Here is a 13,192-nt window from a genome sequence, read left to right on the forward strand (position 1 = left end):
CATCCAGTATCCTTGTTATGTTTTAGCATAAATATATCAAAATCCATAAAAACAAAACGGTTTAAAATAGTTCTCAGATAAATATTGTAGAATAGAGTTGATCTCATTCTTTTCCACTGGACAAATAGAATTTCAATTGTTTTAAACAATTCAAATCAAATTAAATTTATGCAGTTTTGCTGATAAGGTGAACATCTTTTAGCTATTTTTAGCCTATATTTATTGCAGTGTAAATAGAATTGTCTGCCTCTGTGCGTCACTGACAAAGTAGCCTATTTTAAAAAGAAAACATGCAAATTACCATTTTCTTCAAGTTGTATCCTTCAAATACAGTGGTATTTTTCATAATGTTGTGGAGATGTCTTCACACGACACCAACACCTCTGTTGTACAGTAAGCTATAATCTTTTTGTCCCATTCAAACCGGACAATAGACCGTTCCACCGAATCCAGCAGTGTCCGCCACAATATCGAAGTAAGTGCGCATCAATGATAATTGTTCTCACTAAAAATATTTTCTCATTACATGAGATCTGCAGTTTAGTTTAAAGATAAATTATTGTGCACCTACTACCTATTGAAGAATTGATAGAAAAAGACATCCCAGATTGTGCTTCAAATTTGAGGCCTTTTACTCACTTTTTCTCACTCCAGGAAAAAGAGTGCGTTCGCATGGTCTAGAACAGTGGTCTTCACTATTTTTTTCATGGGAGCCGCACTGATAGGGCAAAGTCAATCGGAGAGCCACTTTTACCGCGAAGTATCAAAAGCTGCATCCAGTCATAAATAGCATGTCTTTTTATTAATCTGTCATATGCAATGCAATGCAATACCACAAAGTAAAGCTTGGCGAGCCGCGCAATGAGTAACACTGGTCTAGAATGTCCGTACGGTGCGTACTTATTTACGCCAAGTTTTTTTTATAAATCCCGATATGTGCGTGGAAAACTATGTACGCAATTTCTATGCCCATTTTGTGCGTACGCAACGTTTATAAATGAGACCCCTGGTCCCCACTGGCTTTCTTTATTCTTTGTATTATTTATTCTATAGAAGTCAATGGAGAATGAAACTGTTTAGCTCCCAACATTCTTCTAAATATTTTCCACAGAAGAACGTCAGTCATAAAGAACTACTAGCATCACGTCTTCTATGAACTTTGTACATTGCACATATTTTTTGCTACAGTGTTAAAATGTTCGATCATACCTGATCTGATCCGTCTGCACGATGCTTTCCTTATGACTCTCGAGACGAGCAGCCAGACGCTCCTTATCCAGACGCACACGCTCTTCATCCTGACAATCACATGCATAAATCATGAGATGTGTCCAAGCATGTTTCTATTCAGCATTTTATTTTTTATTATTATGTCTCTTACCTCAACCCGAGGCTTTTTTGCCTCTAAAGACACTTCATCTGCTGCCCTTTTAACTGTTAAAACAATTGCAATTTAATGGCAGGTAATGGGTGATCATTCAATTAGAGGCACTTTTGACTACTTTAAATATTGAAAAAATTAAATGCCCAAAAATAAAGATCTTATTATGGCCTTTTACGTTTATTTTAACGACAAGAACACACTCAAATCAAAATAAAGCTCACACACCTTGCGTTGGCCTTTGTAAACCAATCTCAATGGGCGCACTTCTGTCGATACTCGTTGATGATGCTGTAAAATTTGATCAAATGACAAACAGGTAAATAATTATGATGTTTTAGTTCAAACGTCTGCTATTCCCCATCACACTTACAGCTTTCTCCATTGAGATAGGAGAGCAAGTCTTTTCTGTCGGGTCGTCTTACAACAGGGATGTTCTCTGTCTGTAATCACAAAAACAGGCTTAAGTTTTACTTTCCAACTCAGCTGTGCACACAAGCTACATTATAAAAGAAACCCATAAAGATAAGGATATTTCCCGTTTATAGACAGCAAACTAAGCTTTAATTAAAACCTGAATATAAAAAGAACTTGCATTAAGCGGACTACCGAATTTTGGGAGAGGGAGGGTTTAAATGTGCCAAAATGACCCAAAATAAATAAATAGTAATACACTTTAAAATGTGTGCTGTAAACTGTGCTTTTGTACTTACTGCGGCTCTCCGCACATAGGACGGGTGAGGAAGATGCACATTGTTGAGCAGGAAAAGAATAGAGTCAAGAGTGTAGTACTCTTTAGGCTGTCCCTCTTTTCCAGTTCTGTAATTACATTAAATTGCATGTTTAAAAAAATATAGGCCTACCCTACACACACACAAACAAACAACACCGTTCAAAAGTTTAAATCAAACAAATTATATCATCAGTATAATTTCTATGCAAAGTTGGATGGAAAAAAAACCCTACTGTATATGTCCAACATATATTTGACAAGAGTTTTTCTGATTAACTGCAAAACAAATGAAGAACCTGCAAGCCAATCATTTGGGAACCTTTTTAAAAAGATACATTTCATCAAAATATATTACAAAACACAGCAACCTTGGATAAACCTTAAATATGACATAAATAATATGAGTTCAGGTGGCTTCACAAGAAAACATGGTGTGCATTACAGTTATATAGCACCTAGCAAAAAAAGCATTGTTGTGGTTCCATGGTACAGTAATAGTATTATACACCATATGATTAACATATGAGTACTATTTACATGTTACTCCAGTGTACTTGAAAGTATATTATGCCCAAAAACATACTCTGAAGATCCTACTTTGTGGTACCAAGTGTTTGATGACAAGGCTTTAAACTCTCAATCAAAGCAGATGATAATGATTCAACACTGTAACAAACGAGAAATTGTTGCGCACGCAGCATCAGTGCAGCCTAAATGTTGTCTTTGCAAACAGCTCAGTGGGTTTTATACAACAGCCAGCATATTAGTAACAAACTCCCGGTGTCTATACACACGAACCCACACTGACTTGCAGATACAGAGCACTTCATCCTGCACAAGAACAGTTCAACACAACGCGAGCTTCTCCACACGAGTAGCGCATTAGCAGCTAAAGCAGCTCAGCTCAAAACAACACGAAGAGCTCAGCGGAACAAGCGCACACTTACCCCCAAATGACATAGTTAGTCTTGACATTTTTAGGCCAGGAGAATTCTCCGAAAATAACTTCATCCCCTTTCGCAACAATCTCTTTTTTCTGGATGTTGTACTGGCGAAGAACACTCAACACGTCCGCCATGATCGCGCCTCCTTCTTCTTCTTCTTCTTCTGATGTTTATTGGCGGTTTTGGCAAACCAACTTAAAGGTGCATTACCGCCACCTACTGATCTGGAGTGTGGAGTGAACAGATTTGGTAGAGAGAAGGATATTATAAAATAAATAAAAAATCCCACAATTACAATTTATATTCTTTCCATATTTCCTGTCCTTTTTTAGATAATTGAACATTTCTTCTTTAATTCTTGATTGCATTTGTCTATTCCCTAGTAATATCTTGAGTGATGATCGCGCCTCCTCATTACGAGTGTTTTATTTAAGACCCAGCAACTTCTCAGTACTGGGGCTGCCTCGAATAGCGCCTATATAAAATTAATAAATTAAACTGCTTTTTTTAAAAGTATTTGTTGAGCTTCAGCCGCAATGGAGACAATATAAGCAAATTAAGTAAAGGGATTATTTATAGGTGGATAAAAGTTAAGTATTAAAAAGTATTTAAGACTCGAATGCACAGCTCAGGCAAATCTGGGGCAGCTAAACCAAACAGCCTCAGGTGCCACTGTCAAGAATCAACCATTTATTCACTGTTACACACAGAGATATAATACACAGATATATATATATATATATATATAAATTAATAAAGTTAAAAAACTTATTTGAAACTTTGAAAAAGTTATATGAAATTAACTTTAAACTATTTTGTCTTATAGAATAGAACTCTAAAATTATATATATATATATATGTATATATATATATATATAATTTTAGAGTTCTATTCTATAAGACAAAATAGTTTAAAGTTAATTTCATATAACTTTTTCAGTTTCAAATAAGTTTTTTAACTTTATTAATTTAATTTAATAATTCCTTGTATCTCTTGTATTTATTTGATTATTGTTTTCTAAATAAGTTCCTAATTATTTTATTATTATATTAAAATATTTTCAGCCTATCATATTCTCTAAAAATAAAAAAATATACTATTAACACTAGGAATTAGCACTATAACTGCTACTTATAATAAATTCAGTAGGGTGAAATTCACATTTTACATCACACAGACTTGCTGTGAATAGAATACAGTCCAAGTAGCAACATTTTAGAACAGAATTACCAAGTATCACAAACAAATCACTCTCAAAAGGCTCTTTATTAATTGGTAATTAATGTGTTATTAACAGAAAAATATTTTTTTTGACAGAACCCAATTGGCAAGGGGAAACATCATGTGAAGTATAAATTTGAACAGCATTTTTGGCTTCAAAGACTATTTTATTATTATTTTAATAGTGTTAATAAACTTTATGAGGTCACCTTATGAAACAAATGTATTGAGCAATATATATTAAAAAATTAAATAAACTTTGGTAACTTGCTATCATGTTAACTACAGTATAACAACAAATTCAATAAAAACGTGGCAAATAAATTTAAATTTGTATCCCAATTTTGTAACATCCATGAGAGCACAGCCTTTCATTATCGGTCATATTTATTATCCCATAATTCAAGAATTTTAGATCTAAATTATCTGTAATATTACACAAATAGGTACATTCAGTACTGTATCTCAAAAGGAACAGGATGTAATTGTCTACAGAAGTTTTAGTGTTTGTTAGTTTGTGCCTACTTTTTCCTCATGTAATAATCATCCTAGCAGCAGTAGCAAACTTATAACCTCGATTTGACACTAAGAGGCACAAAGAGCAAAAGAAAATGCAAAAAAAGTAACTTTCTACACATATAAAATGAATCTAGAAGCAAGATCCATTAACAAGCGCTATAATTCAATCCATTCACCTCGTTTTCACAATTCTGAAATGTTATTTAGTTCATCAAAAGTGTGCCAAAGAGCAAACTGCTAAATATTCAGGTAAGTCTTAAACAGACTTAAGTGTCAAGCCTCTCTTGAATCATAATAAATGGTTATTTGCGATCGTATATCAAATAGTTACTGGACCACAGAACACTTGAGGTATTTCAACATTAAAACATTACCGATGAGTCTAGTCATTTAGGCTACACGGGTTTCAGAGAACATCAGATTGCTCGATTTCCATTTCAATGCCCTCGCAAATGGATTTTGCTTTATATTTCTCTCTGATTTTTGTGGAAGACCTAAGGAGCACTTTCAGCTTGATGTGTGATATTTTTATAGCATCTCATGACACAGAAAATAACATGAGTGGAGACACAGGCCTCTAAAAATATAGTACATTACTTCCAATGAAGGTCAGAGACACAAAAACATGTACTTCAGCTATGCTCTTCTCAGAAATTCGCATTATTTCACTGGACCAGGTTAAAAACATAGAGTATACTGAATGAATATCAGTAAACATAATCGTCATTTTGTGAATTTGCTCTCCGTGATTTTCACTGCAACTACTCCAGCCTGCTGGATATTCAATTAGATTTGGACTCCATTCTAAACTGCAAAAACATGATTTCCAAATTAAAATGTTGAAAATTTTTTTGCATGTTGATGTGGGTCGCATCCATGTCTCATTGTCCTTTCAGAAAACTGACTGCATGCTACAAAACAAACAGCTTTTAAATGACATCGAGTGCGAAGTTACGGATGACATCAACTGCTTGCGAGTCAAAGCCGCAGATGTCCAGCATGCCGCGGTCTTCAGGGTCAGCGACGGACAAGGAGTTGGCAATCAATCCGCACACAATCAGTTTGGAAAATAAACCGATTTTCTGAAAAAAGAAAACACAAACAGGATAAAAAATTAAGAAAACTATGTTAGAAGTAGTATCTTCAATTGATGTTTAATTTGTTTAATTATTACATGATAAGCCAACTAATTTTGAAAGAAATTTATTTTCATTTTTATTCATTTAATCAGCAATGACATGATCAAAAGTGACAGTAAAAAAATGTGTTACAAAAGAACTATTTCAAGTAAATACTTTTTTTTCCTATTCAACAAAGAATCCTAAAAAAAAAAGTTTCCACAAAAACAGTTAAGCAGCACAACTACGTTCAAGATTGATAATAATTAGGGGCTGTCAAAAAGATTTGTTTTAATTCAAAATATTTAAAGCAATTAACACAGCATGCATTTTTTTCCCTTTTTCCTGGCATCCTTTGGCTGGTGTTGCAGTACTATGAAGCATGACTATCAAGCATGATGAGATACAGTTAATTCAATACTGGCCAGTAATGCACTCTCTCTTTCATGGACAAAAACACACAAAAATTATGTCAAAATGCCCGTTTTTGGCCTCGTAAACATTCTTAAATTAAATAAAAAGACCTAAATGACCACAAAGAGTTGGGGTAAAATCAGATGTGTGTCAGATCGGCGTCATGTGCATCAGGTTTTAAAGAGACAGTGCTGCTTTTAAAGTGAAACCTGCTGCAGTATGTGTCATTGATGGAAATCAAAGAACAAAAGAAAAAAGAAATCACTCACTGCTCTCCTTGCTGATTAATGAAGAAAGATGAATCTATATGCGATCTACAGGTTATGCATCTACAATTTATAGTTTATGTGAAGCTTGTTTTAAGTTCACTATTTTTAAATGTTAAAAATAATGGCTTTCAGTTATACTGTAATGTTGAATGGCTATAATTAATGGCTAAAATTAAGGGAGAAAAGCATTTAATAGAGACATCAGTAGCTGTATTGGTATCAGTGATGATTATTCATAATAATTCATTATTAATAATTAACAAGAATTCATTAATAATAGGCTATAAAAAATGCCATTAAACACATACTTAAAATATACCATCTTAATGTTGATTCTACATTAATTTGGAGATTCAATGTGAAATTGTGTCAATATAAATATACTATATTAATCAGTGTTGGGTTTAACGCGTTTCTGTAATTAAATTACTTATCCACTGAAAAAGTAAAGTAAGTGTCACGGAACTGCTGCTGTGTAGGAGCGCGGAGCAAAGGAGCGAGGAGACGTAGGCGAATTTTACTCATTTTAATAATCAAAAGGAAACAGAAAAACACACGTAGCTAGGTTGACATGAACAATTCCAGACAAGGGAGAACAGAATGGGCTCAAACGCAAATAGGGCAGATAACGAGGGGCAGACAGGTGATGAGGATAACTAATAACAAGGAACAGGTGATTACTAATAATGGGAAAAGGAACTGGAAGGACCAAATAAGGTCAAACAGGAACTAAACAGGAACACACACGTGACAGTAAGGGATTACTGTTCATTTTTAGGTAATTTAAAGCTGCAGTCCGTAAATTTTGCCTCTTTGTCGCCATCTCTGTTTGAAAACCTGCAATTGCAGCTGTGTGCGGAATTATCTTCCTTGCGTGGGTTGTGCTCCGGCACGGCTCCAGCGCGGATTAATCTAATGTTTTGAGGAGTATGTGTGGCTGTCAGTCACCGCACCGGTGTGGATATTCACTGTACTTCGCAATCACAGATTCTAGCCTACCTCTTGGAATATATGAGCCAAATAAGAATTTTCACCAGATATTGTCTTCATATCACCAGATATTGTCTACATATCACATCAAACCATGCAAATTATTATTTTTGTTATACTTTATTCTCAAATTGTTAATGTTAACAACATCAGCATTACGTGACTATGTGAATATAGTGTGCATTAGCTTGTAGATTTCAATTTCTGTACAGTCTAATCTCTAATTGTCATACCATTCGAATTTCATATTAAGAAATTATTTTAACCTAAAAAGCTAATTATGCTCCCTTCGAACTGGTTTTCTTTAAAATACAAATCTTTGTAATCCCAGGCTATCTATAATCAGAACCACATTTAAAACTGGAATATAATTTAATTTCATTCACATGCATTTCATAAACACACAGTCCTCTCTGCATTATAATTAGTGGTCGACCGATATTGTTTTTTTGACAGCCGATGCAGATGCGGATATCTTGGAAAGCAGGGTGGCCGATGGCCGATATAAAGCCGATATAATTTTATTTAGCATGAACGGTATACGAGTGGAGCTGAGCGGAGCACACACGCATATAGCGGGATAATACGCAGAGTGTCACACCAAGTGAAAGTGAAACCTGAGCGGTGAACTAAGTTTCGGCAGCCGAAATTTCGGTGCATCTCTAATTATTGGTGACATCAGAAATGGATATTATATAATAGATGCTTTTTTGAACATTTTAGCAATTTAAAAATATTAAAAAATGATTTTTTACACGGCACCCCTGCTCTCGACAGACGGCACCCCGGTTGGGAAACACTGCTTTAAGGTTTATAGGGATTTTAAGATGTAGCTTAATTAGCTATTTGAATAATTAAGTTACTTATTGAGTAAATAAATGACTTTTCAGACGGAGTAATTAGTAAAGTAATTTAAATACAATATTGATGATGTAATTAGTAATTAGTAATTAATTACTTTTTGAAAGTAACTTACCCAACACTGATATTAATATGCGATTAATTGCAGAAAAATGTGTGATTAGATTTTTTAATCGATTGACAACACTAATAATAACCAGAAATGTTTCTTGAGCAGCAAATCAGCATATTGGAATGATTTCTGAAGGATCATGTGACTGAAGACTGGAGTAATGATGCTGAAAATTCAGTTTTGTATCACAGGAATAAATTACATTTTAAAATATATTTAAAAAAGAAACCAGTTATTTTAAATTGCAATAATATTTCACAATATTTCAGTTTTTAACTGTATTTTTTTTTTGCAAATAAATGCAGCCTTGGTGAGCATGAGAGACTTGAGTGTAGCATATATTTGATAAGATTTATCTAATAAATGAAAATCAATCAAATACTTTAAAAAGTCTTTAAAAGTCACATGACTTTTGGTTTCCCTTTCAGGTTGCACTCACTTGTCTATACGTCTTCAGTGTGTCTGCTGGATTTTTCCTCCCAAACGTTTGATTATTAGTGAAAATGATGAAGACGTCCACAGATTTATCATTCTCTGAGGCCCAGGTGATGGGTAAGGCACAGTCTGTGCTGCCACCAGGTGTCTAGAGAGAAGTCACATATGAATTATTATGACAACAGATAAACTAGATCTAATCATTCACAAGGGGGTTTGATGATCTATTTTTTATTGTTTGAATACATTTAGGATTCTGTGATTATGTTGTGGTCTTGCAGCATTAACAGCAAGCAAGATTTCTCTACATTTTCACAAGAAAATGAGAGTAAAATCTTTAAAGCACAAGCATCGTCTTACCTGGATGAGCTGTGCTGCTACTTGCATAAATGTCATATCAGAAGAGACAGCGCAGGGACGAACGCTTCCTTCAGAGAAAACCACAATCTGTGCGTCTGGCTCCGTCTGTGCAATCACCTGCCATTAAAATAAAGACAATCACTAAATATCTTCCTAAGCTCACTTTGAAAATTAATTCGAGGCTTCACTTCTTTTTTTTTTTTATCTCATCTGTTTTTTGTTTTTTTTTCTTTCAAATATGTAGGAGCTACCAGAAAATAAAATACTAAGAAGATAAAGATGTAGCAAACAGGTGATTATGTTCATGTAAAAGGTCTTAAAAAAAATTTAACATTTAAATGTGTCACAACGGTCACAAAAGAAGATTTTTTTAAATGGGTAAATATTCGACCCCATGATATAGTTTGATGTGCACATTCATCTTTCCTATGTTGACCGATTGCCAACTAAAACAGGAAGTATAAAATTATTGTACATTTTAACCCTATAAAGCCTACTGTATCATAGGAATCAAATGATACGCAAATATGTAAGGCTCGAAATTATCAACATGATCAAAACTTGTTGTACTTGTTAAAAACCTGTTGTACACAATCAACTACATGCCTTCTGTCATCTAACTAATAGTTTATACTTATTTACCAAATAATTAAATGTGTTTTGCTGTGAAATCTTTACTGATTTTTTATAAACTAAACATTTAGAATATATTTTTTTATATTCTCAGTAATAAAACAACTTAGGTTTACTTGATTAGCCATAATAAAAAAAAAAGTTAAAATGCATCAAATATGATCCATCAGGTTTTTGAGAAACATTTATTTGTGCATCATTGTATTGCACTGATTTATAAAGTACGCTTTGCCCCCACAATAAAAACTATAGAGTATGGTCATAAAACTAGGAATTTAAATATCATATTATTTAAACGTCATATTACTGGGGGATATAGAGTGCCACCTGTTTTTATATGGATTTTATGCAACTAATTTACTATAAAGGCTTGATTGATTTGCATCACAAACTATCAGAAATTCATCTCACTTTAAATATCAGCAAATGCACCAAATTTTCCTCAAGTTGGGCCACTAAATAAAATCAAGGTTTTTTCAAAATTCTCACTATATCATAAAATATGAGCTATAAAAGCCGGGTCTATCAAATACGATATTTAACAAACACACAAAAAAGAAAAAAAAAAAAAAACGTGCAAACTTTTTCAGATTTCTGTTTATGTTTTGTCTAAATGTTCTTGTGATAAAACCAAGCGGCAACCTTCGCTCTCTCTCGTGAAACCAACAAGGAAGTGACTAAAACTGCAATTCATCGACTGGCCACTAGAGGCTGGCTCCAAAAGGGAGTCAATCCCATAGACTCCCCATGTTAAAATGCCCAACTTTACAGCAGAAAAAAAACACGTTTACAGCCTGGTACAAAAAGTGGTTTTGGTCCATATAGCTAATTTTGCCCTTTATGACAACTGTGAGGGGGGTGAATTTTTTTATAACTCATCCGTTTAAATTATATTAAGCCTTAAAGTGCTGCATAATTAAGGGTGTGGCCACTTGAGTGACAGGTGGATTGCCACTGCTGTCAACACTGTCGAACTTGGTGGGCGTGGTTTCAGCAACCAGCTCCCGCCTCTTTGCCCATTTTCGATTATCCGGGAGTGACACACTGCCAAGATGGCGACGGCCGGCTCCGCCCACTTTGAGCTTCAAAAACGCTATTCAGAAACCTACGGGTAACGTCACGGACAGTACGTCCATGTTTTTATACAGTCTATGGAAAAAACATTAAAAAAAACCTTCCATTTAAAAAAAATAAAAAATTCTGACTATTAATATGAGCTATAAAAGTCTGGTCTATCAAATACAACATTTAACAAACATGCAAAAAAGAAAAAAAAAATAACACGTGCAAACTTTTTCCGATTACTGTTTATGTCTAAATGTTCTTGTGAAAAAACTTTTAAAAAAAACTTCCATTTAAAAAATAATAATAAAAAAAAAAAAGATTTTTCTGACTATTATTTTATATGTTATGTTTTAAAGGGTCAGAGGTGTATATCAACTACTTTCAGGCATGAACTAGCATGCAGACAGCATTAAAGCTAACACAAATCAAGTCACAAAAGTCTTGATCTCATGGGGTTTGTACATTCTTGGTTGGTTATAATCAACATTTCACTATTCTTAAAGTGTCTGAAAAGTCTTTAAATGAGTCGCATATGAGAGGAGTGCACTGGAGAGGCCATCCATCGTTGTTTACAGGACCAGAGCGTCCCATCAGAAAAGGAATATGCATGGAATGTGAAATACGAGCGGGGCGGACCCCGACAGCCACACACACATCCTCCAAGGACAAAATATTAGCTTAAAATATGACATCAGTCTCTTCACAGACTTCATCGTGTTGTGTAACAGTATTGGAGTAAGTTTGCAGTGGTGTGTCTTACCAAACACATGGCCGCTGCCACTGCCACAGTGCTGATGGAGCTGCCGTGAGTCACGCTGCTCAGAGAAGAACTTACATCCACTGCCACCAGAAACCTCTTGCCTGTGGGCTCCACAGTCTGGAGACACAAAGAGTCGCAGCTTAACATCACAATATGACTTCTGTAGTCAATGGAAGCAATGTGTTCTATAGCTTATTTCACGACGGCACTCACTGAACTACTTTTGCTGAAGGCGAGGTCCAGGGCTTGAACAATGTCTCTGTCCGGATCCCATTTCAGTTTGCTACGCTTCCCATGACCTCTCTTATAGTTTTCAGACGCCACAAGAATCTTGAACGGGTGTGTTTTTGCCTGAAGTAGTTGATTTGACAGTCAAAATGTATATTCAAGTATTTGGACTTTCAAAAAAAAAAAAATGTTTTTAAATTTTCTATTAAATTTTAAATTTCACTTAAAATTCACAAATGCCACAAAATTAGAAAAAAATACATTTTACTTAATATTATTGCTACTATAAAATATAACACTTAGCACACAGCAAACCACTTAAAAAGGTGTTTCGGTTTGTGTGTGTATACATATACATACCATTATACATATAATTTTTTCCCCCTAAATATTTGGACATTTTAAATTTTATTCATTAAAATGTATGAATGACATTAAATTAGAAAACATTTTATTTGTGAATATTATTACCACTACAAAACAACAAACCGAACATCATTTATCTTGTATAAATATATCACTTATCTGGAAACCATCAGAAAAAAAGTTTTTAGGTTTGCAATTATAAAACAATACATATTTGTATTCAAGTATTTGGAAATTTTAAATTTTACTTAATGTATGAATGTCATTAAAATAGAAAACATTTTGTTTAATATTATTATTACTACTACTACAAAATAACAAATCACGCATAATTTATATTAAAGAAATTAACACTTTCCCAGCAAAAAAAAAAGAAAGAAAGTTTTTAGGTTTGTAACTATAAAACATTAAATATTTCTATTAGGGCTGTCAATCGATTAAAATTTTTAATCTAATTAATCGCACCCCTTTTCTGTGATTAATTGTGATTAATCGCACACTTCATGAAATTAAGCATAGACCATTTATCTTGTTTCAAATGTTTATTTTGTCATCATTTGCTATATTCAGCAAAGTAAACCAAAAGATTGAAGGGTGATTCTCAAAAATCTGTATTTTCTGCAAGCTTTTTTCAAGATAAATGTAGATGTCTTTCTAAAAAAGGACACCAAAGAACCAAATGATTTAAGGAGCCCATATAAGCACATATGAAAGAAAAAAAATGCTAAAATATAGTATGTGCACAGTGCAACACCAAAGAGCTTTTTTACATTTTAGAGAAG

At 33.8% G+C, this 13,192-nt stretch overlaps 2 protein-coding genes across 2 annotated transcripts in view; both read right to left on the bottom strand.

Moving 5' to 3' along the window:
• The window catches only part of LOC107727527 (parafibromin), a 49,983-nt gene extending 46,752 nt beyond the window's left edge, over nt 1-3,231 (bottom strand). The window contains exons 1-6 of the mRNA XM_016537417.1: nt 3,062-3,231; nt 2,095-2,200; nt 1,755-1,824; nt 1,610-1,672; nt 1,382-1,434; nt 1,210-1,298 (exon numbers count right to left, since the gene is read on the bottom strand). Coding sequence (XP_016392903.1) covers nt 1,210-1,298; nt 1,382-1,434; nt 1,610-1,672; nt 1,755-1,824; nt 2,095-2,200; nt 3,062-3,192 — 512 coding nt within the window. The 5' untranslated portion in view covers nt 3,193-3,231. The remainder of the gene's footprint in view (nt 1-1,209; nt 1,299-1,381; nt 1,435-1,609; nt 1,673-1,754; nt 1,825-2,094; nt 2,201-3,061) is intronic.
• A 1,170-nt stretch (nt 3,232-4,401) lies between these two features.
• The window catches only part of ro60 (Ro60, Y RNA binding protein), a 13,709-nt gene continuing 4,918 nt past the window's right edge, over nt 4,402-13,192 (bottom strand). Inside the window, exons 5-9 of the mRNA XM_016537364.1 lie at nt 12,030-12,167; nt 11,817-11,933; nt 9,359-9,475; nt 9,003-9,146; nt 4,402-5,881 (exon numbers count right to left, since the gene is read on the bottom strand). Coding sequence (XP_016392850.1) covers nt 5,729-5,881; nt 9,003-9,146; nt 9,359-9,475; nt 11,817-11,933; nt 12,030-12,167 — 669 coding nt within the window. The 3' untranslated portion in view covers nt 4,402-5,728. The remainder of the gene's footprint in view (nt 5,882-9,002; nt 9,147-9,358; nt 9,476-11,816; nt 11,934-12,029; nt 12,168-13,192) is intronic.

The sequence above is a fragment of the Sinocyclocheilus rhinocerous genome, unplaced genomic scaffold, assembly GCF_001515625.1.
Source record: "Sinocyclocheilus rhinocerous isolate Xijiao unplaced genomic scaffold, SAMN03320098_v1.1 scaffold306, whole genome shotgun sequence".
NCBI lineage: Eukaryota > Metazoa > Chordata > Actinopteri > Cypriniformes > Cyprinidae > Sinocyclocheilus > Sinocyclocheilus rhinocerous.